This window comes from Heteronotia binoei, chromosome 5, assembly GCF_032191835.1.
Source record: "Heteronotia binoei isolate CCM8104 ecotype False Entrance Well chromosome 5, APGP_CSIRO_Hbin_v1, whole genome shotgun sequence".
In the NCBI taxonomy this organism is placed as follows: domain Eukaryota; kingdom Metazoa; phylum Chordata; class Lepidosauria; order Squamata; family Gekkonidae; genus Heteronotia; species Heteronotia binoei.
In genome coordinates, this window is record NC_083227.1 from 158,283,055 (window position 1) to 158,310,259 (window position 27,205).

A 27,205-nucleotide genomic window follows, 5' to 3' on the forward strand; every position below is an offset into this window, starting at 1 on the left:
CGCGGCGGCGGCCCCCGCTTCCATTTTTATGCACAGCGGGGGGAGAGGGTTCAAATCCGGGGGCCCCCCGCTAGGGCGGGAGGGTTGGCAAGCCTAGTTGAGTGCTGGTTAGTAGTTTAGGGACTGTAAGATAGACACATTAGGGCATTTGTTTACTTTCCCTTCACCCTTTTACTGGTTAATGCACCTTGTTAATTTATATTGCACTAAAATAAACCTTTTTGTTGTTGTTCCCTCTGCCTGGTCCTCACGCCTTTTATTTGGCCTAAGCTACAGGAGGCCTTGAAGAACTTGGGAGGGGACTCTGGGCCTTCTCAAGGGGAACCCTTAACCCAGAGTAATGGCAGCAATTTGGTAAGACCCCCCTGAGACATACTGTATTTGCAACTGTCAGACTCTGCTCATTGATACTGTTTCTGAATGCTGATTTCTGTATGCTGATTACTAACCAGATTGATTAATAAATATAGATGCCCACTAACCTGTAATAGTAAAATAGTGGAGGGGGGGGGCAAGTAGGGAATAGCCAAGGAGTAGCTTCCCAAGAACATCAAAGGTTGTTAGGCAGTCTTTGAAGAATGCCTGGCAGATTCTCACCTCCCCCCTAGAGGCAGCAAGGGCATTGCCTCCGGGAAATGTAACCACCAACTGTAGTGTCAGAACTTGTAACTTTCCTATATGCTGTTAGCTTAACTGACTCCATATTGTAACCAGATACTAACTCAATGTGCTCTCAGCCAGGCCACTAACCAAACCGCTATGCATTTCAAACAAACTGTGATCACTGAAGGGTGGCAGATAGCCTCTGGCCAACATTTGCAGGTGCCCTTTGAAGCCGGCCGGCCAGGACATCTCAGCACGACTCCATCCTCCCTTACTGATAACAGACCCTGGGAAACAGACAGTTGTCTCTGGCCGTGTGAAAGATCGTTTTATTGTTGTTGCCACAAGCACATAAAAATGTAACCAATGCTAACTTCGTTATCAGTGTTATTCTGTGCCTTCAGTACTGTAGTTCTCAATAAACGCCTATACTTTTGTAACGAAGTCCTGGGCCTCGATTGGAGTTCTTCCAGTTCTGACATGTAGAAGATAAGGGGGAGCCGTGTGAAAAGTCTCACATGCAAAAACAGCCTTTGTTTAGGGAATTGGGGGTTAGTTACCATTGCTTTGATGTAGAATGTTAAATACCAATGACCCGAACTGCTTGCCATCAGTTCCAATGCCTTCCATGCTGGAGTAACTTTGGAGAATACAATAAATGCAACTTTGTTTCAAAGAACAAGTCTGCTCACTTGGAAACGTCAATGAACCTTCGCTGACAGCAGTTCCTCCCAATCTAGTATTATCTGCCAATTTAATAAGCATTGCCTCTATTCCTTCAACCAAATCATTTATAAAGATGTTGAACAAACCAGGCCCCAGGACATGATCCTTGAGGCACTTCGCTTGTCGCTCCTCTCCAAGAGGAGGAGGTGACAAATAACAAATCATAAGTTTCGACGTGTCTGCTATAAGTATTGTTTGGGATGACAGCAGACTGAGATCTTGAGACCTCTTTCCAGCATTCTGTTCAGATTTTAACATACGGTCTTTCCCCACTGCAATAAATGAATCACCGGTTCAAAGCGTGGGATCCACCATGTCCCTCTTCCTCCACTCGATCCAATCTTTGATGGATCAAAGATTCAAACCTTTTTTTTTTAGAGGACCTGGAAAAGCACCGGTAAACAAATCATGAAACCTACTTTGCTTTGGTTTCATGTTAAATCATCATCAAAAGGGTTTTAGTCATTTCAATAGTCACGAATTTAAACACATTAATCAGGGCTTTTTGTAGAAAAAGCCCAGCAGGAACTCATTTGCATGCTAGACCACACCCCCTGAAGTCACCACACAGGGCTTTTTTTTTGCAGAAAAAGCTCAGCAAGAACTGTGTTCCTGTGCGTTCCTGCTATAAAAAAAAGCCCTCATTAGATCTATTCAATATACAGACAATGTGCCTTAAATGAGGACAAAGCAGCTTAAAAGCCAATAAAAAAGGACTTAAAACAACTTAAAAACAACTTAAAGCAAAAAAAAGGTTTAAGAAATCCAACAACAAGAAAATCAGCTTTAAGAATCCCGACAGCAACAAGAAACACACAGGAGAGAAAGGGAGGGGGGAACCCTTAAGACTTAAAAACTAAAAAGGTCATTTTGTTATAACTTCCTGCATAAGGACTGTGCCACCCAGTAACCAGCTATATAAATAAACACCAGTAACCAGCTTTACAAACAAATACCCAGTATAAATAAATACTCAGTTCTATTTATAACGTAACATAAATAGGCACAGAATTGAACTATTTCCTTGCCCACCCAACCTTCACAAGAAGCTGACATTTTGCCTCGCACCAAGGAAGCGAAAGAAAAGAAAAGCAGGGCTGGTTCCAGACCACCAGCTCAGGGCAGCAGCGTGCCAACCTGGAAGTGTGCCGGCAAAAACTGCCTCAGAGGCTCCCCGGCAATTAGGTACCACTTTTGACATGGTACCTTTTTGACCCAGCTCCAGGTTACGTGGGGACAGGTTGTAGGTGGGAGCAGGATGGCAGGCAGATGTGTGTGTTTGAATGTGCTGTTTTTAGTCTGCTCCGTCTACCATCCCTGGGGCAGCTTAAACTGCCCATCTGGCACCAGCGAAGGAGTTTCAAAACACTAAGGCCATATTCCCACTGAGCTTACCTCGGAGCGACGTCCCTCTTCACCGCGCAGCGTCTGCACGGATTTCCCACCAACTGCTCCAAGGCTGCTCTGAAGAACCAGGAAGTTCCCGACTTTTTGTGTTGCAAATGGAAACCGCTAAAAAACAGTTTACGTTAGTGACGCAAAAGCCGCGACTCTACTTGGTTACTCGGAGCAGTTGGTGGGAAATCCGCGCAGACGCTGCGCGGTGAAGAGGGACGTCGCTCCAAGGTAAGCTCAGTGGGAAAACGGCCTACATTATCTAGGAGTGAGAGTCTTAACTACAAAGAACAGATAAGTAGTTGCAACAGCAACAGCATTAATCAGTTGAGGGGAAACTTCACCTCTCTATCTCTCTCTGGTTACTGGCACTGCCTAAAATAAGGCTGCGGAGAAAGCTTTTGGTTCTCACTTATTAAAATTTCCCACTCCCCCCCCCCTCCGCCGCTTCACCAAAACATTTAAAACAGAATAGAGACAAATTATTTAAAATTAAGACTAAAATCAACTAAGATTAAACAAAACAATATTCCCTTGTAGCAGAGCACAGCCTGTAGACCTCATTAAAAGTATGTGAAAGCAACTTATGTCTCCATTAAGAATACAATTAACTGGCAGGTTTCGCTGGGGGTCTTCCTAAAATAAAACTGCGGCATTGGATCAGAAATCCATATATGCAATATAAATTGGATCAACTCTTGACATAAATGTTCGAGCTTTTAACAACTACTGCCAGCTTAACTCACTTGCGATAAACTATTCCAAATCTAAGGTTGTGGTCTTTTCTAAAAGTTGGCAACCATAAAATATAGGCAAGCAGGAAATTGAGCAATCCAAATGCTTTAAATATTTAGGCATAATCTTTAATTACAATCTCAAATGGGCAGTTCACCGTGACAGAATAATAAATATAGCTAGTTGTTCTTCCTCTCAAATTAAACAGTTTTATTATTATAAAAAAGGTAACCAATGTTTGCCTGCTGCAATCAGAGCTTTTAATGCTAAAACACGATCACAAATTGTGTATGGCATCCCTCTGTGGATTGATGCTCTGAACCAAAAAATAGAAAATATCCAGGTTGCATTTCTGCGACAACTTTTAGGAATCCCCAACTGTGTTCCCTATTTTGTAATCTGTTCAGAAACAGGCCAATCTCTGAAACAAAAGCTTGGACCCTAACGTTTAAATATTGGTTACAGATATTTTATAGGGCTGAACCAGCTAGCCTGTTCAACTACCTAAAAAGAGACTTTTAGAATGCTACTTGGCAAGATGGAATCATGTCAAAGCTCAAACACATGGGGATTGCTATTGATTATCTATTTTCATCTGATGAATCTTATAATTTTAGATTTATCAAACAGGGAATCTTAAATCTAAAATCTCATAAACTGTGTCCTGTCCAATTTTATACTTGCTCTCCTGCCTCACTTGGTCTTGATCAGACAGCCAGGAAAATGGCCAAATATTTAACTGAACTAGATAATCCGCAACATCGGAGAGTTTTTATGCTGGCTAGGATGAATGCATTTCCCTCCAATATTCTCTATGGGAGATTTCTTCAAATGCCCTTTAGTGGTTTAGTGACATTGTCTATGCGGGTCAAGCTCGCCAGATTCCATCCAGCATATTTTATTGAACTGCCAACTGTATACTAATCTCCGGAAAGTTCTGTTAGATCGTCTTTCCTTACTCTCCTCCATTCAAGAAAATAGTATTGATTGCCGTTTCCTACTAAATGACAATGTAATCGATATCACAAAAACTGTTGCCAAATTATTGGCTGAAATTGTCAAAAATTATTCTAAGCAGGTTTTATTGTGATCTTAATCTTATTTTAGCCTTTTATGCTTTGAACAGACATATCTGATTGTTGTTTGGTTGACAAGTCTCTGTATATCTCTTTTTGTTATGCCAATAAAGGTGTGATTGGATTGGACATAAATATTCTAGAATGCTGCAAAGGTTTCATGTGATTTTTGCACACTTCACAGAAAATGTTATCGTTTTAACAAATTTTATTGAACCTGTTTATTTTTACCATGTATATATGACATATGTATCTAAAGGGTATGTTTCTTGAAGAGTTGATTTCTGATCTTGGCTCATAATTAACTGACTGACTACAGCCTTCACCTCCAGTGCTTTCTTATGTCAAAAAAGAGAGTTTTGCATGATAATCACAAAACATTACTTTGCTTAATCAACACGTTTCAAACCTACTAATAATGCAAGGCTAATATAGTTGTACTTTAAAATAGAATTCAATTTTACCAGCTCTAAAAATGAAGAGGTATCCCTTAAGCCAGGCATGTGAATTAGAATTAGCACCAGTGCTGAAAATATTCATGTTAGAGTGATTTACTGCAATTAAGCTTCCACTAAGCTACTTGGAAATGTACAGGAAAGTGCCAAAATTGATTTAATACCAACAGAAAATTGACAATTTATTATTTTGAAGTGGAATGATATAATCCGTGATTAGCATTCGGTATCAAAATGCCAGTTTTTAAAAAGCTAGTTAAGTGTGTTTAATATAGCAGCTGAACCATGGCTTGAAGAAAAACCTAAAAGACTTGAAATAAATTCAGTGAAATCCATTAATCACGAGTACAATTCACATGGGCAGGTGGAAGAGGAAAAATTTCCCCCCTCCAGTTTATGTGTCCTGCAAATCAGAATTATATAGAGAGAGTGCTTTTTGCCTAAAGTATAGATTCTTGTTACACCTCTTCAAGAAGCACATACCTAACAGGTTATTGATTTGGCTCTTGAAGGACACCGTGTTTATTACGTAAGCAACCACTGCTGGCCACAGGCATGAGAAATTAATGATAGCTTTGCAAGTGTCCATGCTGTGGTATTGAGACAGCAGGGCACCTGTCAATCTGTATGATAATATAACTCCAAACTTCATAAAATCAGTGATGGGAAAACACATTGATTTTCCTGAACTAAACAGGATTTTTCAAACAGGAAAACAAGTTCACTATTATACCTCTGCTTGTAGAACAATAGTTTAACCTGTGTATATAAACTTTACAGCCACATTTATATGGAACAAGAAATATTCATATTCCTTCCATAATTAACATTTAATTTAAAAAAAAAAAATTCCTCATACTTTGGAATTTATCCTATAACCATATATTGTATGGTATTGCACAAACACTGTGGTTTAAGACAAATATGTGTTCCCAGGCCCGTGCCCCCACAGGCCCACAGGCCCCCTGACTGCTAGGCAGGGCTCCCTGACTTGGGGCCCTTACCAGCCTCCAGTGCCTCGACTGCATCCTTCTCCATTCTGCCGTCATCATACACCATTGCTTCTGCTTGCTTAGGGGATGTGATCATACACAGTTGCTTCTGCTTGCTTAGGGGCCGGAAGAAATCTCTGACACCCCCCCGCCCCCAGCAAGCAGAAACAACGGGGCACTTTCAGCACCCAGACTGAAAGTTAAGCTCCACGTTGGGCTAGAGGGCGCCTGCAAGAAGAGACCATTCTGGCCCTCAAGTGGGGCAGCGGGGGTAGGGGGCAGATGGCTCCATTGCAGACAGGGTAGGGTAGAGTAGACTGGTGCACACAAGTGGAGGTCCCGGCTGCAGTCCGGGGCTGGGGATTAGTGGAGAGGTGATGTTCGCTTGCAGGGGTTTTCTGACCTGGTCTCGCTGGCCACCCGAGCGAGGGTAGGAAGTGCGCTTGGGCAGCCTTCGCTCGCCCTCCAACAGGAAGAAATCTGAATTGGAGATCTTGTAGCCCCAGAAGTAAGTTGCGACTTGGTGGCGCCTTCCACACCCCCCCCCCCACGCCCCTTGTCCCGCCGGGCTTGCCTAGCTGGATCATGCTACAGGTAAGGGCAGGAGAACGTGTGGCACGTATCTAAACCCCTGAGTGGCTCCCCACCAGAGCTGCTGGAAGAGGGGTGGAAAAGGATCACCTTGGGGCAGCTGTGGGGAGGAGGGAGGCTATATGGCAGCAAGCTGACAGCTTTCCTCCTCAGCGGTGGTAGGAGAGAAGGCCATGGAGGTTGGGGCCACTATGTGCCCCCTGAAAAAAATCAGGGCCCCCCAATTCTTCAAATCTTGGCTATGGGGCTGTGTGTTCCCAATCCAGCGCTGAACTGTACTTTATTCACCTTATATCTCTAGGAAACCAGTGGCAAGAGCCATCAATATGGTTGTTTTGCAGTTTAATAGAGAATAGGAATGTCACTAAATGCTTGACATTACTGTGATTTTTTTAAAAGTTTGCATATTGAATTAATTTTTTGTTTTGTTTTTACATTCCAAACCTTCAATGAGTTAGAAGCCTGACCATTTAAAAGGTGAAAGATTTTTAAGGAGATACTACAGATTTAAAAAAAAAAAAATCACACATCCCCTTCCAATACCGAAGGACTGGAGATTGCTCACCATAACTGGAGATTATCCTGTTATTTTCATCGCTTTAAAACCTTTTACCCATGTCATATGGTAAATAATTGGTAGAGGTACATTAAGAAATTTACTGGAGAAACAGGCCTACCGTTTTCCTCATCTGATTTATTTTCATTGTCAGAATCAGTCAAGGTAAGGGCAGAATTTTCACGGCTTGACAGACCAGAACTGCGCCTGGATTTAATCCCTCTACCCCACAGTCGTATGGCGTGCTCTGGAGACATTCCTCCCTCTGTATCTGAGTCCACATCAGACCCAGTGCTGAGGGAATAACCTTGATGAAGTATTCCTATGTCTGAGCAGTAACCACTTCGATGGGGAGAGGGCTCACAAATTCCTAGTTCAGCAAGGGTGAAATTAGTTCCTAGGAAAACAGAAGAAGGAAAAGAGAGAAATTAAAAACTAGGAGAAAGCTTTCAAGAAAAATGTAAATGTATTTGAAAAGAAAGTAACAGACCTTTTTACCTTCCCATTCATGCAGAACCCTAACAACAAGTACAGAACTAGGTTGTGTAGATATTGTCAGGGCTGTTCAGATGGAACAATATAGCAAAGTGCATGAAACAAATGTTCAATAAATGTTCATTTGAAATGTTTAAATGCTCAAGAGCATACATAGCTAGATTAGGGGAGGGACAGTGGCTCAGTGGTAGAGCATCTGTTTGGGAAACAGAAGGTCCCAGGTTCAATCCCTGGCATCTCCAAAAAAGATTCCAAGTAAATAGGTGTGAAAAACCTCAGCTTGAGAGCCTGGAGAGCCACTGCCAGTCTGAGAAGACAATACTGACTTTGATGGTCCAAGTGTCTGATTCAGTATAAGGCAGCTTCATATGTAGGAGGCATGGTGGCTCAGTGGTAGAGCATCTGCTTGGGAAGCAGAAGGTCCCAGGTTCAATCCCCGGCATCTCCAAAAAAGGGCCCAGGCAAATAGGTGTGAAAAACCTCAGCTTGAGACCCTAGAGAGCCGCTGCCAGTCTGAGAAGACAATACTGACTTTGATGGACCGAGGGTCTGATTCAGTATAAGGCAGCTTCATATGTTCATTAGGTTCACTTTCACTATCATGTGTTCTTTTCGTTGTGGAAAATTTAAAAAAATAATGGGATCTGGGATGTTGGTAAGAAGTAAGGTTCCTCATTGCTGGTGGGGGACTTTGGGGGCATTTCTGGAGGTGGGAGGGACATCCCCAATGCTATGACATCACACAGAAGTGATGTCATCACATTGGGAATCATTTGGGGAATGGGGCAGCCACTGGCCATATGCCTGAACGCCAAGTGGTGAATTCACCTCTTGGAGTTCAGGCATCCATGCCTCCTGCTTCTTGAAAAAGTATTTTAAAAGTCCCTTTAAATTTTTTTTGCAAGGAGCGGATGGGTGCGCATTTGCCACTTGGGAGCTCAGGCCACATTTGCAACTTGGAGTTCAGGCATGCAGCCAGCAGCTGTCACCCTCCCCTCCTGCAAGATTTAAAGGGCCCTCCCAGGTGACTGATGGGCCATGTGCTCCCACCCATCAGCTGGAGGGCTTTTTTAATCTCTCAGGAGGGCTTCCCTATTAACAATATGGGGGGGCTATGATGAACATCTACTCTTGTGCACATCGTATTATCCCTTGCTTGCAAAAACCAACCGAAGAAAACCCAGTAACTAGAATGTGTACAAAAATATTATCTGTGATATGAAGATATTTACTTGGATAAGCGTAATGCGAGCATCAATGGCAGCTACCCTCCCGGCAAGAGGTTATTCATAGATGAAATATAAGTGTTAGAAGTAAATGAGTAAAAATGAAATTGGAAGTCAAAGCCAATGTGCCTCCCGGATAATATATTTACTGTAACGAAAGTACGGTCGCTATTGAGTATTTTGTTCCTTTACATGTGCATTGGTCAAAAACGTACGTTGATTTTTTTTTTTAAGTTTGTAAGCTGATAGTTGGCAACAGCAAACAGTAATGTCGTTTGGTAAAAATTCTCTTTTCAGTTTCAGTTTTGTAACTCTCTCCCTTGATTTATTTTTTTTCCCCATTTTTCATTGATAATATTAAGTGCAACCCAAGAAATCTAGATACGATACTATTGACATATGTTGGTTTTGCCCATGCCTCATTTTGAAATGAGGTTGCAACGCCGGTTTCGTTTAAAATGAGCAATGCGAATTGAAAGTAACGGAGAGATTTTTTTTTTAATGTAAAATGTACAAAATGAGCACAGTAATAAGTCCATCAATACAGATGTCAAGAGAGATCTGTAAAGGCGTTTTATTAATTAATAACTGAAGGACATAATGAAACAACAATGAAGAACACGCTGTTCTTCAGTGATCCTAATATCACTCCCAGCAAGAAAATACAGAGTTGTTTAAAATGTATTCTGTTATGTTCAAAACAAAAGCAGACATGAACACAATCAAATTATGAATATATTCACTTAAATAAGCTGTTTTACAAATACAGTAAAATATTTTAATGATACGCTGTAGAATTTAATAGCCTTTAAATGCCCAGATGTTTTTACTCTAATTAGCATTTTGTTTTGATGTAAAAAATGTAACACTCGATGCCAAAAATGAACTTAACGACTCTTCTTGTTTCTTTGTGATCACTGCAAGGATAATGAAAGGAATGTAGGAGATAAAATAGTTTGCTTTTTCAGCCAATTCTGCTTTTTTTTGAAAACTAAATGCTTAGCAAAATTCATATGGCTTCCAGAAACCAGCTATTTTAAAGTGAAACATGCACCAGAACCGAAACACAACCTTCAGCCCCAAGTCAATGATTCTACAGTTCTACTATATAGCATAAAGGTGATTCCTAAAAAGCTGAAGGCTAGTTCACATTGATAACACATAAAACAGCCTTTGTTTTTATCACTGCTATCTGTGTAAATCAACAGGACAGAAGTTTCCATAGCAATGATAGTGGCAAAAGCCTCCTTCTCTATCACCAGTGTATCAGAGGAATCCTAACTAATGGATCTTTCCAAGCTCTATCTTATCAGAAGGGCTGCTACTCATGTAAGTCTTTTGTAAAACACAAAGACTGCAACATCGAAGCAAGTACTATTCCAACATCTGAGACAGGGCAGCACTTGGGGTTCACTGTTTTGGCTTTCAGGACACTAAAGATCTCTTTTGCCGATACTAAAGCACTTACTCACCAATGGGGACTAATATATTGGGGAAAAGAATAGAAACGGGAAATTAAGAACATAAGAGAAGCCATGTTAGATCAGGCCAATGGCCCATCCAGTCCAACACTCTGTGTCACAGAAGAACATAAGAGAAGCCATGTTGGATCAGGCCAATGGTCCATCCAGTCCAACACTCTATATCTATCTATCTATCTATCTATCTATCTATCTATCTATCTATCTATCTATCTATCTATCTATCTATCTATCTATCTATCTATATACACACACACACACACACGCTGTGGCTAATAGCCACTGATGGACCTCTGCTCCATATTTTTATCTAACCCGCTCTTGAAGCTGGCTATGCTTGTAGCTGCCACCACCTCCTGTGGCAGTGAATTCCACATGTTAATCACCCTTTGGGTGAAGAAGTACTTCCTTTTATCCATTCTAACCCGACCGCTCAGCAATTTCATCAAAGGCTCACGAGTTCTTGTATTGTGAGAAAGGGAGAAAAGAACTTCTTTCTCTACCTTCTCTATCCCATGCATAATCTTGTAAACCTCTATCATGTCACCCCGCAGTCGACGTTTCTCCAAGCTAAAGAGCCCCAAACGTTTCATTGTATTCTACAATGCTGTAAACCATTCTGGGGATGTAATTAATCTAATAGATAAATATTTCTTCTGACCTTGGTGCAAGTGTAGTATCAGAACCAAAAGTGGAAGTAGTCCCTTTGTATTCTGTTGTTCAATGCAGGCATCTTTGATATCTGAGATTATGGACAGTATACTTGTTCTAGTAAGTGGATTAGCAGATGACCTGGGTCCTTACTATAATTAGTACCTCTATAAGGAAAGAAAAAGTTAATTATTTGGTGTGCTTCAGGGTCTATCCCTTTTCTGAGGTGCTTAGGTCAAGATAAAATCCATGAGTATCTGAATAATTTACCAACTATTCCCCGTTCACAGACAGAAACATTTGATTACTGCGTTGTTAGTCTTGATAACAACTAACTGTGGCAGGAATTTTGATTCAACGATAATCGAAATAGCAGCTGAACATATACCATAAAGGAGCTAGAGGAAAAGCGCAAGTGGCTCTCGGACAGAACCATAAAAAAACAGCAGAGAGGAAAAGCAGGAAAATGGGAGGAAGCAAGAAGACTGAATGTGGATTTCCAGAGGGCAGCAAGGAAAGACAATTAAGTTCATGGGGATGAACATTGCAAAGAGCAAGACAAGGACTGCATGAAGGGCCACATCAAACATGCATTGATTTATGCAAGTCAAGAAGATTTTTACTGCTCATGAAGCAGCGCTTGAATTCGGCAGGCGCTCACGGGAGCACAGCTCCTGAACCTCCAGCCAGGGTCTGCAAGCAGTGGGGAGTTCTCACAGATCCCAAGGCAGATGCAAATGAGATATGCCACTGAGCTCCTGCACCTTTTTTTCTACAAAATGACCCTTGTCATAAAGTCATCATCAAAAGCAAGCAAGGGAAAGAACTGTCCAACCAACAGGACAACAAAAACAGATGACGAGAATACACAGAAGAACTGTATTGCCGGTAGCAACGAAGCCCATCAAGGAAGGAATGTTGACAAAGAACTAGCCATCCTTGAGGAAGAGATCATGTGGACAATGAGCCAACTACCACACAACAAGGCTCCAGGTGTTGAAAACGTCTTATTTTATTTATTTATTTATTTATTTAGAATTTATATCCCGCCCTTCCCGCGAGTGGCTCAGGGCGGCTTCCAAAAATAGATCCAACATAAAATTAAACAATATTTAAACATGTAAGGGAATGAAGATTTAAAACAGATAAAACAGATAAAACCATAAATATTAATAATAATTCAATATATATATAAAAGAAAGAAATCTGGCAAGTTGTATTAAATTCTCAAGCTACGTATGGGCTAGCCGGAAGAGGGTCGTCTTACAGGCCCTGCGGAACTGAACAAGGTCCCGCAGGGCCCTCACCTCTTCCGGCAACTGATTCCACCATGTAGGGGCCTTAACAGAGAAAGCCCTTTCTCTGGTGGATTTCAAGCGGGCTTCTTTCGGCCCAGGGACAGTAAGGAGATTTTGTGTTCCCGACCTCAGTACTCTCTGGGGTACATGCGGGGAAAGACGGTCCTTCAGGTAGACAGGTCCCAAGCCATATAGGGCTTTATAGGTCTTCTGTACCACCCGCAATCGTCAGAACCCTTTGTTAGAAAATTTGGGAAACCAACACATGGCCAAGGGACTGGAAACACTCAGTGTCGATTCCATTACTAAAAAAGGGGGACTCCAGAGACTGCTTCAATTGTCACACATTCACTCTCATCCCTCACATTAGCAAAATTCTGCTTAAAATTATACAACAACGCATGGCACCAACTGCTGAAAAGGAATTAGTGGATGTCCAAGCTGGCTTCCAAAGGGGGGGGTGGCACTCGTGGCCATACAGCAAATCTACATTGGATCATGGAGAAATCGCATGAATATATAAAAAAAATGTTATCTGCTTATGCTTCATTGATTACAAGAAAGCCTTTGTGTTTATCATGATAAGCTGTGGAAAGCCCTACAAGACCTGGGCGTGCCAGCACATCTGGACAAGTTGCTACAATAATTGCACACAAACCAGGAAGCCACTGGGCAAACACCATACGGAGATACTGATTGGTTCGATAAGAAAGGAGTACAACAAGGTTGCATTCTTTCACCTTTCCTATTCGATACGTATGCTGAAAGAATCATGAGGAAGTTAGAGCTGGAAGAGTCAAAAATCAGGGTAAAGATTGGAGGAAGGAATATCAATGGTCTTCAATACGCTAACCACACAATCCTCCTTGTGAAAACTAAAAAAGGCCTGGAATGTCTGATAAAAAAAAATAAATAAATAAGGGGAGGGGAAGAAAACCGAAGAAGAAAGTGGGAAATTTGGCCTCTTCCTAAACATCAAAAAGACCAAGATCATGACCACCAAGAAGAATGGAACCAGTTGATGATGAAGAGACTGGGTGGAAGTAGTGGATCATTGATCAACTAAAGCAGCGAATGCAGTCCAGAAATAAAACACTGAATCATGCTGAGTTGCACAGCAATGATAAGCATGAATCGAATACGGAAAAGCAAGCAACTAAATGCAGCCCAGCGACTAAATGCAGCCCAGCAACTAAATGCAGATGAGTCTGCACTTTTGTGTTCCCTGTAGCACCCTATGGCTGTCAAAGTTGGACCATGAAGAAGAGAGACAAGAGGAAAGCTGAGTCTTTTGAGCTGTGATGCTGGAGAAGTCTCCTGCACGTTCCTGGGACAGCAAAGGCAACAAACAAGCAAGTACCGGCATGCATAAAACCAGACATGCCTTTGGAAGGAAAAAATCACAAAACTGCAACTGACTTATTTTGGGCCATGTCTTGCAGCAGAACTCACGAAAAACAAAACAATTATGCTCGGATTAGTTAGAGGCAAAAGGAAACCAGGCCACCAAAGAACATGGCGGCTAGACACCATAAAAGTAAACAACAGCCTGAGCAAAGAACAATTCAGAGAAACAGCATAAAATTGGAAAATGTGGAGAGAGGGATGAGCACTGCCAAGAACTGAACATGACTGAATGGTTAACAATAACAACAGCCTTGATAAATCCTAAAAAGCTTCATGCCACATCCAGGTTGATTCCTGGTGTTAACCGTAGAGAGTATGTAACACCAATTCTGTATTGAACATATGAAGCTGCCTTATATTGAATCAGACCTTTGGTCCATCAAAGTCAGTATTGTCTTCTCAGACTGGCAGCGGCTCTCCAGGGTCTCAAGCTGAGGTTTTTCACACCTATTTGCCTGGACCCTTTTTTGGAGATGCCAGGGATTGAACCTGGGACCTTCTGCTTCCCAAGCAGATGCTCTACCACTGAGCCACCGTCCCGCAATTAATATTACTAGTTAGTGCAGGATTCGTATGTGCCATAAAACAGAATGCCAGAGAGTGGAGATATAAACTTTATAAAGGACGCAGACAAACACAAAGATATTTTTTTCTTAAATTATAAACATCAGCACTCTTGCAATATTTTGTTTATTTAACAGTCTTTGATAACTGACACCTCTTGCTCTAAATTACTGCATCAAAATCTGGAGACAATGTCTGTGCTGTAGCAATCTTGAGTATGCTGCTCAGGTGTGAATCTGTAATCTGCAAACCTACTTTTGATTTATTGACGTTCTTTACAAAAATCTCATGGTCAATGTTCTGAACCTAGGGCCCAGGGAAAAACATGAAATGGCTGGGCATTGCAAGCTTTTATACATAAATTGCTTTGTGTGTGGATCAAGAACATGTGAAGGCATTATGACACAGAGTGAGGGCTATGTGGTTGTCTACAAAACTATAGTCTTCCCCAGAAAAAATAACTACAACTCTTATGAGGCAGTGCAAGAACAGAGAGACTGCAATGTATAATGTTCAGGATCAGCCTACTATCTGGGGAGCCTAGGTTCAAAATCCCCAGTCTACAAAGGAAATGTGTTGGGGGAACTTTGTTTGGACACACACTTTCAGCCTAGTCCACTTCACTTGCTTGTTGTTATTTCTCATCTAAATAGCTCACATTGCTTTCCTACTGAGAAAGACTGGATCATGAGAACATGAATACAGTGAAAAACACGAGGCAAGTGGAAGGCGCAAATCTAGTTGCACCCAGAAAAGCTGTGGCATAATGAGCCCAAGAACAATGCACGCACACACATCCTGTAGCAAGACACATGAAAGCTGATACCTTGATTAAATCTTTGTTGGTCTTAAAGGTGACACTGGATTCAAACTTTGTTTTGTACACATACACATGGTAGCAAGGGGAAGGGGAGGCAGAGCCTCAGCCAATGCAGGGAAGAAAGGATAGCCTTTGTGTCCTGTGTGACTGAGGGAGCCTGCTAAAGCAAGCTCTCACTCATTCCCTCCATCCTTCCCCAAGGGAGGAGCATGGGGAGAAACCTTAGCCAACAGAGGGAAGAGAGGATTGGCTTTCTATCTCTCCTGTGCAACTGAGGGAGCTGGACAAAGGAAACTGTGACAGCCAGTTGCTTGCAAGCTGGATATGAGTCATGCAGGGGCTGGTTTCATCCCTTGGGTCATGTGTTTGACACCCCTGAGTTAGTGGCTTCTTTCTGGGCTAACTTTTTGAGATGCTGCTGTTTCACTTGAAAGCCCTTTGGGTCCTAGCCAATGAATATTGTATATGTTGTAACAGGGAGAGGAAAAAGCAGGTTCCTCTCCTTTTCTCAGCAATCCAAGCTAACAACCATAACATACAGTAAATTGGCTGCATCTCATGGCTGGGAGGCAGCAGTTTCTAGGATGATCAGAAGAACTTGACCTCCAGCTGATTAACTTCTGCCCCTCCCCACAACTTTTGCTGAGTAAAGAGCAAACTTTCTGCAGCAGGAGTTCAGAAGTTGACTCTCAGTTGATTCCTGTGACTGCACATGGACAAGTTGCAAATGACGAATTAACTGCCTGCCTAATCCCCACTGGTGGACAGGAAGCGAACCAAAAAGACAAGTGTTCAAGCATCTCTGTCTACAAATGAAGTGTCCCTGGAACTTAACTTATTTTTCTGTAAAATAAATGTCCCGCAGTTTTTTAAACAAAATTGCCTAATGTCTCAATGACGTAAGCAATTTACAGGACAGAATTTTATCACCACTTACATTAAAATGATTCTCAGATATGTTTTGGTAGCAGAGAACTCATTCATTCAGTACTAGAAACCCATTTCTGAGAGAGACACAAAAAAACAGCATGTCACACTTGCATATTTCCTTCTCTTTTCTTTATGAACATACAATGATTTATTGTAGCAAAAGTTTTCTTTTTTGTTTTCCCAAATTTAAAGTAATCATTTCAACTACACATTTATATCCTTTCATGATAACTGGTAAGCCCATTACTGTTACATCTGCATGTCCAATCCTAGTAGATCGAAATTGTTTTCTACATCTCCCTTGGAAATGTCTCATCACTTCCATAAATAATGCTGCTGCACAATCTCCATCTCTCTACAAAATGTCATACCAAACACTGATGGCACACTGAGCTTTCTCTCTCTTTTTTAAAAAGGATACTATCTAACAAACCTATGTCATGAATTAAAAATAGTCTGGGTCTGAACTACTTGATGAAATGCACAATTTATTGACAAGTATTGACATTCTCACCAGAGCTAGCAATACACAACAAAATAAAACTGGCGAAGAAGTACTAAAAAGGGGAACATATAAAAGATTTATAGATTTTTAGAAGCAGTTACCGGAACTCATCTGATACGATTTAAGATGGCATGACAGAATGCTGACAATAAAGAACACATCAGAATTGTATTTTTTATCTGTGTGGTCTGTAGGTTTGTGCAATTGTTACGCAAACTGGGGGCCAGCTCAAACTAGTGAGCTGCTCCAAATGCCCCACTCCCATGCCACAGGTCGCAAGGCAGGCTGCAGATGAAGTACTGCTCTCTTCAGCCTATCATGAATGGACCCAAGATGGTAGCAAAATGACAGCTGGTGCACAGCTCAACTCATGTGCCTGCTGGCCCAGTGGAATCCAAGGTAAGCTGCAAGAAAGATTCTCTGCTTCGGCAGTCCTGGAACTGGCGCAAGATGGGAATCACAAGTCAAACCAGCTGGTGTCTACATTACTAATGCCTGAGAGTTTGGTACCCTAAGTGTTTCCTTGGATTTCTTGGGCAATAAGCCACTGCAAAGAAACTGAAAATGCCAATAGAACCAACAACATTCCATGGTCTAAGTTGCTGGAATCACAAATGCTTGCAGATCTTTGGATATACACAGCAGAACTTCCTACATTTACCGGAAGCATTTATTTGAATAGGTGCTAAGATGGAAAAAAAAAACATTTATGACCAATTTCTGTAAGGATAGTCCAATGTTTCAATTAAAAATTATAGGCCAGGTTCCAAAAGTTTGGTCAATACTGAATTCTATCATGCAAATACCACATCCTGCTTAAAATTTTTATTTGTCGAGCCTGCTAAATAATATTATTTTCCCAAAACCCACTCTTTCACCTTGGGATGCAGGTCCCCAGGTGGGAACAGGGAATTCTTCAATTCTTCAGGCTCCTCCCAGACACTGGCCAGCTGTTTGGGAAATGGTTGGGGGGAAGTGTGTATGTGGAGGGGGGTGCGCAAGTGGTGCTGCATCCCCAGCGCAATGATTGTCACTCTGCACGATGTCATCACATTGGGATGGCCTCCTCCTGGAATGCCTCCTCCCCCAAAAAAATGCCTCTGACGGGGAGAAGATGGGACCTGGCAACCCTACTTTGTCCTCCTAACGTAACAGATGGGGTGGGTGTCAGATAGAGGTAGGGTTTTTGAAGAAGAAGAAGACTGCAGATTTATACCCCCCCCCCTCTCTCTGAATCACAGACTCAGAGCGGTTTACAATCTCTTATATCTTCTCCCTCCACAACAGACACCCTGTGAGGTGGGTGAGGCTGAGAGGGCTCTCACAGAAGCTGCCCTTTCAAGGACAACTTCTGTGAGAGCTATGGCTAACCCAAGACCATTCCAGCAGGAGCAAGTGGAGGAGTGGGGAATCAAACCCGGTTCTCCCAGATAAGAGTCCGTGCACTTACCACAGCACCAAACTGGCTCTGTGTCTATCTGCAGCAATGGCACTGTGTCTTTAGACTGCTCCCCTTGATTTTTGCATGTTGCATACCTTACTGTCTTTATGTGCTAGGTGTAGGGCTTTTTATGAGCCAGAACACACAGGAATGGAGTTCCTGCTGGTTTCCAGAATGTTCCAGCTGGCTTGGAGAGAAGGCAGGCACTCTTGAAGTGCCTGCCCTCTCCAAGCCTCCTACCTCCAACTGTGTGACTTGGAGAAAGCAGGCACTTAAGAAGACTGCTAAGTGCCTGCCTCCTAGGCTTGCCAGTCCCCAGGTCCCAGTTTTGCAGGCTCCTTCCCTCTGTCAGCCATCTGACCAGCTGGGGAAGCCCCAGCCCCAACAGCCACCATGTGCCTTTTCACCTTGGAAGGCTAGAAGAAGACTGGAACTTGGTTGCTTTTTAGCAGAGGTGTGTGTGCCTAAATCTGCAGGAGCCGAGCTGAATAGGGGTGGGGTGAGCTGGCAGAACAACATGGCTGTTCTCAGTGAGCTGTGAAGCTGTAAAGAAGTTAAGAGAGCCTCTCCATTGTTTTGTATTTGTTTTAGAAGTCCTTTACACAGTAAAATAGACAGTGAAGCTGTGATAAAGTAAGTCTCTGTGAATCTGTTTGTTTTGCATTTGTTTTGCACAGTAAAATAGATAGTAAAGACTGCTAGGACCTTCTGTTTCCCTGTGATAGTCTGAAGAATTTGGTTGACACTTGGTTACATTCAACAACTCTCCTGAGAAAATTGCCCCAGTGAGATCACAACATTGTGTGTGTGCTTTGGTTGCTCTTTCTCTCTGTGAGTCTTAATTCCTTGAGCTATCCTCAGAAGTTTCTTCTATATGGCCCAATGGGATTGTGACTGTTATTTCTAGGCTAATCTTTCTGATAACATATTTGACAGAGTTAACAAGAAAGGAAAGCAAGTATTCTGAGCTGCAGAGAAGTCTGCTCCAGGCAAGGATAGCTCTGAAAACAGCTATGCAGACTTGGGTTTGCCTCATCTTTGAGTAAAATGACCAGATGCTTTCAGTCTTTAAAATAAGGATATACTCTAATGAAAAGTTTTAGAAGCTACCTGCTTTGGTGGTTCTACCCTGTGATGCGTGAAAGGACTACATGTCACTTTTTTATTCCCACTGCATTTACACATTAGAAAAGCAATGTGTGGGATGTATGTGTTGTTTAGCCTCAGCTCCCTAACATATACTTCACTGTTGCCGACACATAGTGGGGGAGGTGGAAAAAAGCTGAAGAACTACCTCATGCACCATGGGATAAAAGTATGTATATGCTAAGAGCATGACCTGTCTAGAGTTAGCCACTATATAGTCCCATTGATTTCAGTGGAAGAGACAGAAGCACATGCTTAACTCCCTGCCTCATGGACTTTCACTATGGGCTGGATTCTGCAGGCGTTCGGCAACAGGTTTGCAGTTGTTGCCATAATACTATGTAGACAAATAGGAAACTAGGATAGGATGAAGGCATAGGGGTATGCATTCTTAAATTCAGGGCTCTTTTTTTTTTTTAAGCAGGAATGCACAGGAATGCTGTTCCAGCTGGCTTGGCATAAGGGGCTTAATATGCAAATGAGTTCCTTAATATGCAAATGAGTTCCTTAATATCCAAATGAGTTCCTGCTGGGCTTTTTAAAAAAAAACAAACAGAAAAAGCCCTGGCTACGTGCATACATTTCTTTTCCCCAGGCTTTCATCTAAGGTATTTAAGGGTATTTTATGGCCTGCTTCTAGCCTAAGGGGCTGTGTTATGAATACAGTTTGTAGGCTGCTGAATGTTGTTTTATCTTATTTTTATTCCTCTGGCTTTTTAATGGCCGGTATTTCCTATGTTGCTGTTTGTATAATTTTATTTTATTGTTTTTACTTAAATACATCAGTTAAAAAGAATGTTGCAAAATAATTTTCGAACAAAATCTGAAGTTATTTTCAGTTTTTAGAAACAATTAGGAAACGCACTCGCAGTAGAAAGGATTTTTTCTGAATGTCTGAGGTTACACAATTATTATCAGCTGTTCTGCTGCCTGTACTCCATTTTCCCCCCATTCACACCAGTTGCTATAATACAAGCAGTTGCTAACAATGCCACCCTAATAAGAGCAAAACCCATCTAAGCAAAGATCTAAAACAGCATCCTATATGATACATGTAAATAGCGATTGGTTCAGACTGGCATGGACACTAGGTTTATAGAAATACTCACGTAGCCTTTAAGATACAGTACTAAAGTTAGTTTTCCTCTACTCTTGCCAAGTCTACCCACCCAAGAAAATTCATATAAATGTTAAGAGTTGCATAGAATGAAACAATTTTCTACATGTAGCTTTGCTATTTTGGTAACATTAAGGCAAGAAGAAGCAGCAGATATTGGATTTATATCCCGCCCTCCACTCCAAAGAGTCTCAGAGCGGCTGACAATCTCCTTTCCCTTCCTCCCCCACAACAGACACCCTGTGAGGTGGGTGGGGCTGGAGAGGGCTCTCACAGCAGCTGCCCTTTCAAGGACAACCTCTGCCAGAGCTATGGCTGACCCAAGGCCATGCTAGCAGGTGCAAGTGGAGGAGTGGGGAATCAAACCCGGTTCTCCCAGATAGGAGTCTGCGCACTTAACCACTACACCAAACTGGCTCTCGTTACAAAATGTAATGTTATGTCTAATGAAATCTAGCCTTCAATACAATGCTTAAATGGTTAACTTTATGTTCTTACGCCCTTGCCTCATTTAACAGGTTCCTCTAGGGTTGCCAAGTCCAATTCGAGAAATATCTGGGGACTTTGGGGGTGGAGCCAGGAGACTTTGAGGGTGGAGCCAGGAGACATTAGGGGTGGAGCCAAGATCAAGGCTGTGACTGGGGTTTCCAACTCCAATTCAAGAAATATCTGGGGACTTTGGGGGTGGAGCCAGGAGACATTAGGGGTGGAGCCAAGAGCAAGGCTGTGACAAGCATAACTGAACTCCAAAGGGAGTTCTGGCCATCACATTGAAAGGGACGGCACACCTTTTCAATGCCTTCCTTCCATAGGAAATAATGAAGGATAGGGACACCTTCTTTTGGGGCTCACAGAATTGGACCCCCTGGTCCAATCTTTTTGAAACTTGGGGGGGTATTTTGGGGAGAGGCACTAGATGCTATACTGAAAATTTGGTGCCTCTACTCCAAAAAACAGCCCCCCCCCCGAGCCCCAGATACCCTCAGATCAATTCTCCATGATTTTCTATGGGAATAAATCTCCCTAGGGAATAATAGAGTTCCCAGCAGACATTTCCCTCCCCTCCCCCCACTTTCTGATGACCCTGAAGTGGGGGGAGGGCCTCCAAACCGGGGGATCCCCTGCCCCCACCTGGGGATTGGCAACCCTAGGTTCCTCTAAAATACATCCTGGCCATTTTTTTGAAAAATTATCTTCACAAAATGGTCTTTGGAAAATTACAATAGAATTTTTAAACTGGCTATTTTATATACAAAAATACTGTATGTGTGTGTCAAAATTGTACGTGCATGTAAAAAATGTGAAACAAAAACTTGAATGGCTTGCAAACCATCTCATAATTGCAGCATAGCTGGTTCCCTAAGATACATATTGCCAAACAAACCTGTCAGAAGAAGCCTCTTGGCTAGAAGGAAATAATTCACAGAGAAGAACAGATGGAATGATGTGTTAACAAGTAAGGGACTAGATGGGCAAAAAAAAAGATCAAGGGGGATCAGACTAGCAAAGGGAAAGGACTAGTATTGCACAAGCCTAATCTGTAGCAGAGATTCTAAATCATAATTTTATTTTCCTATTTAGTCGTTGACGAGCATCATGGAAGACCAATGCACTCTGTTTACCGTTTCGGATAAACACTAGCACTTGAATAAATCATTTGTTTTAAACACCACTCAACAACAGATTGAGGTTAAGTATTATAATTCATTGTGGCAACTTCTTTTGGATAAGAGAGACAATGGCTGAGATCCAAAGACTTGCTTAGACTCGTGAAAGGGTTTCACTAGCATACTCTGATTCTGTGGCGTCTTAAAAGATGCCCGCCGTTCAAATACTCTCAAAAATGCTGGCAAATAGTCAGGCCTTGAAATGTCTCCTGAAGATCTCCAAGGAGGAGGCCTCTCTCACCAGTTCAGGGAGCCCATTCCATGGAATTAGAGCCATAGTGGAACAGGCCCAGACAGACCTGCTGAGCCAGACAGGCCACCCCAAGTCGTGGGATAGCCAAAAAATGGCTGCCTGATGATGATCATAGTTGACACACAGTGAATAACGGAAGGAGAAGGTCTCCTCCATCAGGATGGCAGAACTGTGGGTGCTTGATTATCTTCCCTATGTGGAGCCTGAGCCAGGTGACCTGATGCCCATTGGCTAAGACTACTCTGTTCACATTTTTCCCCCCCTTTGAACACCTTACTCTGTATTCCAACTGCCATTAACGTTCTCCTCTATTCCGTGGTGCAGAGTGGTAAAGCTGCAGTACTGCAGTCAGAACCCTCTGCTCATGACCTGAGTTCGATTCCAGTGGAAGCTGGTTCAGGTAGCCGGCTCGAGGTTGACTCAGCCTTCCATCCTTCCGAGGTTGGTAAAATGAGTACCCAGTTTGCTGGGGGGGGGGGGAAGGAGTGTAATGACCGGGGAAGGCAATGGCAAACCACCCCGTAAAAGGTCTGCTGTGAAAACGTTGTGAAAGCAGCGTTACCCCAGAGCTGAAAACAACTGGTGCTTGCACAGGGGACCTTTCCTTTTCCCCTGTTTCAAAAACAGTTCACTATTTGACACTGTGTCCTTAAACATTGTCATAGTTTTGTGGGAGCCACTTTTTTGTATGTGGTTCCCATGTAGATGGGATAAGGTTTAAGAACATAAGAGAAGCCATGTTAGATCAGGCCAATGGCCCATCCAGTCCAACATTCTGTGTCACACAGTGGTCAAATATATACACACACACACACTGTGGCTAATAGCCACTGATGGACCTCTGCTCCATATTTTTATCTAACCCCTCTTGAAGGTGGCTATGCTTGTGGCCGCCACCACCTCCTGTGGCAGTGAATTCCACATGTTAATCACCCTTTGGGTGAAGAAGTACTTCCTTCTATCCGTTTTAACCTGTCTGCTCAGCAATTTCATCGAATGCCCACGAGTTCTTGTATTGTGAGAAAGGGAGAAAAGTACTTCTTTCTCTACCTTCTCCATCCCATGCGTTATCTTGTAAACCTCTATCATGTCACCAAATGATCCAATCTCCAGGACAGGGTGCCAGTGCCTAGACTGGAACAAATTCAATTGGATCATGTAAATATCAGTCCAGCCACAAAGCAGCTATTCATGGAATAATGGCTTCCATTTTGCTAGGGTGTTTAAAGAACAAGCCTCTCTCCCAGACTCATAGAAGTTGCACAGCTCTTTAGATATAGGCTAGTAGTAGCCCGATCTCATCAAATCTTAGAAGTTAAGTGGGGTTGGCCCTGGCAAACAATTGGATGGGAAACCTCCAAGGAATACTAGGTCATGACACAGAAGCAGGAAACGGCAAACAACCTCTGTACATCTCTTGCCTTGAAAATCCCACAGGGTTGCCATAAGTGAGCTATGACTGGGAAGCACTTTCCACCACCAGGTGCTCTTGTTACACAGATTTGGTTCCTGACAAACACAGATTGGGTACCCGACAAGTGACTTCTGTATATTTTGCATATGCAGGTTGTTAACAGAATGCTTGGACCTGGTCCATTAATGACCTGAATTCAATTTAGTCTTAACACCTGCATTATGACTTTGGCCTAACTTACCTCAGGGTGTTATGAGAAGGTGAGATAACTCAATGTGCATTGTTTTGGCTTCCTCCTTTTGGAGGGGAGCCAGTATAATCAGAAGTTCAGAATATTAGACTAGCATCTGAGAAACTCAGGTTTAAATCCCCGCTTCTGACGTAGAAGCACAGTGGGTGATCTTGGGTCGGTGACACTCTGTCAGCCTAACCTACCTCACAGGATTGGCGTGAGGACAAAATGGAGGAGAAGAGAACTCTTTGGGTCCACATTGGAAAGAAGAAGAAGAAGAAGAAGAAGATGATGATGGTGATGATGATGATGATGATTTTGGATTTATATCCCGCCCTATACTCTGAATCTCAGTCTCAGAGCAGTCACAATCTCCTCTACCTTCCCCCCCCCCCACAACAAACACCCTGTGAGGTAGGTGGGGCTGAGAGTGCTTTTTATAGCAGCTGCCCTTTCAAGGGCAGCTTCTATGAAAGCTATGGCTGACCCAAGGCCATCTCAGCAGGTGCAAGTGGAGGAGTGGGGAATCAAACCCAGTTCTCCCAGATAAGATTCCGCGCACTTAACCACTACACCAAACTGGCTCTCTACTATCAAGGTGCAAATGAATTAAACAAATAAAAAATAGAAAAGTGAGAATACACAAACACCAAAAGAATACTACAGTAATATCAGAATGTCTCTCCAGTTTTGTTCATCTCAATCACTTTTAAATTAAGCACTGCAAAAAATCGGTTAATTTATGAGTAATTCTTAAATTTTATACAATTGTATTTATAACATTTACGCCAAAGTTGATAGGAAATAATATGAGGCATTTTTTCTTTTCAAATTTATTAGAAAAAGCTACTGAAATTCATGCAAAATTGATCAATTTGCTTAACTAACAGAATTTAATAAAAGATTTTGGGTATATGCTTTTCTGTCTTTCTAGCTGAAAACACAGATTTGGTTCCTGACAAAACAGATTGGGTACCCGACAAGTGACTTCTGTATATTTTGCATATGCAGAAAAAAAATTTTAATCTATAGCTTAGTATGATACCTATGAACAGTTTGTTGCATTTAGCAAAGATCTGATCTTTGGTTGTAAAGTGTCTCTATACTACTAACAGCAAAAGGAGAAACAGCAGCCTTCCAGATGTTCCAATCCTGTTTTATATTTATTCCAGCAATCACAATAGTATTTATACTCGACAGTTCTAGCCCACATTATTAACCCAGTTTGCTAGCAGGAAGAGGGACACAGGATAGAAAGTTGCAAAGCAAAGAGAAAACAAAAAGCTTAGCTGCTGGATTTAGAGAGTAGAGGTAGCAGTGGGGGTGGACACAGTGCCACTGAGTCACAGCTGACTTACGGAGACCCCACAGAGTTTTTAAAGCAAGAGATGTTCAGGGGTGATTTTCCATGGCCTCCCTCTGTGTAGCAACCTTGGACTTCCTTGGTGGTCTCCCATCCAAATGTCAAAACAGAACCAACTCTGCTTAGTTTCTGAAATCTGCTGAGATAGGGCTAGCCTGAGCCATCCGGGTCAGGCCATAGAGGTGGAATATAAGTCTTCCATATCTCTTGAGCAGACCACAGTTATGCTTTATCCCAGACAATTTTCTGAAAAGACTGATACATCGTCACCACCATCGCTGCTATCATCATCATCACCATCACCATCACCATCACCATCACCATCACCATCACCATCACCATCACCATCATCTCAATTTGATATATTGCTCCAGCCTGGCTGGGTGTCATCTGCATACTGGTGACACCCAAGGCCGGCCCTAGGGCGCATAGCAGCCCAAGCAGACTCGCTGCCCCCATGCCCCTGCCAATCAGCTAATCAGTGGGTAAAATGCTGCTGCCCACCTCCCTCCTCTTCTGCAGCAGCATACTCTGCTGCCCCCCCCCCCCCTGCGTGCTCAGAGGAGCGCAGCAAGAATGGGCCCTACCCTTAGACTTGGCCCGAATCTCTCAGTGCTCTCACCTCTGGTGGGAGGAGAACGCTGAGAAGCCTGGGCCGAGTCTAAGGGTAGGGCCAATTTTAGCCACACTCCTCTGAGTGTGGGGGGGGGGGGGATGGCAGAGCATGGCACCACCACAGAAGGGAAGGGAGGGGGCAGCAGTGTTTTAGCACTGATCAGTTGATCAGTTGGGGGGGGGGAAGCTTTAAAGAGGCCAAGGTGCTCCACCATCCCTTCCCGGTGGCACAGAAGAGAAGGAGGGAGGGAGGAGGCAACGCAGCAGGGGGGTAAACTCGACATTTGCCTTGGGTATGGGGAGGGGGGAAGAGCCCAATTTGTGCCCCCCCCTCCAGGCGCCCTAGGCAACTGCAAGTGAGTGAGCCAGCCCTGGTGACACCCAAGATAGAAACTTTGTGCCAGCTGGGCAAGAGGAGCGCACGAAGATGTTTAACAACATCAAGGAGAGGAGTGCCCCCCTGGGGGAACCTACATACTAAGGGGCACCTGGTGGACACATCCTTCCCCTGCAACACCTTTGTCCCTATCCATGGAGAAAAAAAGGAAAGCCACTGAAGGGCTACCCTCCCCCCCATATTCCCACATCAGCCAACAAATCATAGCAGACTGCGTCAAACTCTGCCGTAAGATCTAACAATAACAGGAGCGCTGACCCATCTTAATCCAGCTGCTTATGTAGATCATCAGGGTGACCAGCACAGTCTCCATCCCATGACCAGGGCAGAAGCCTGACTGGAATGGGTCTAGTGCCTTTGTGTCCTCCAGAAAGCCCTGAAGTTGTTCCACTGCACTCTTTCAATTACCTTACCCAGGAACGGTAAGTTCAAAACTGGGCCATAATTTGCTGGATCAGATGGATCCAGTGATGGCTCTTTCAAGAGCAGTGTGACCACTACTTCCTCGAAATGCTCCAGAAATTCTCCTGTCACCACGGACAGGTTGATAATCTCCTTCATAGGGTGCCGTATCCTATCGTCACCAGTTTTAACCGGCCAAGATGGACACGGTTCAAGCAAGCACATGGTCAGTCTAGCAGTGGCCAGGAACCTGTCAACAGTGGAAGAAGAGAGCAGGTTGAAAGAATAGAAAACTGAACTCAAAGATGCCCAAGGGGCCTCCAGTTCACTTACTTTATCCCAGATAAATTCTCCTATTTTGGAATAATTCAAAGTGCTATAGTACCCAAGGCTGGAAAAACCTTCCATAAAAAAATCTTCCAACAATTTTCTGAAAAGACTGATACATCGTATCAAAATTGTATCAAAATTGGCAGGTAAATCCCAGCAGAGTTACAGGACTTTAACCCTCAAAGGACTTTAACCCTCAAAAATGCCTCAGATGCATTGCCTCAGATGCAATGGCCAAATTACTATACATGTTTGGGTTCCTCGTTGTGAGGGATGTTAAAGACTTATCACAGTAAATAATTGCACTTGGCATGAGTTAGTG

The 27,205-nt window shown here is 42.9% G+C and overlaps 1 protein-coding gene across 1 annotated transcript in view; it reads right to left on the reverse strand.

Moving 5' to 3' along the window:
• The window catches only part of TENM2 (teneurin transmembrane protein 2), a 1,752,117-nt gene that overhangs the window by 1,352,290 nt on the left and 372,622 nt on the right, over window positions 1–27,205 (reverse strand). The window contains exon 3 of the mRNA XM_060240624.1: window positions 7,251–7,526. Within this exon, the coding sequence (XP_060096607.1) occupies window positions 7,251–7,526 (276 nt within the window). The remainder of the gene's footprint in view (window positions 1–7,250; window positions 7,527–27,205) is intronic.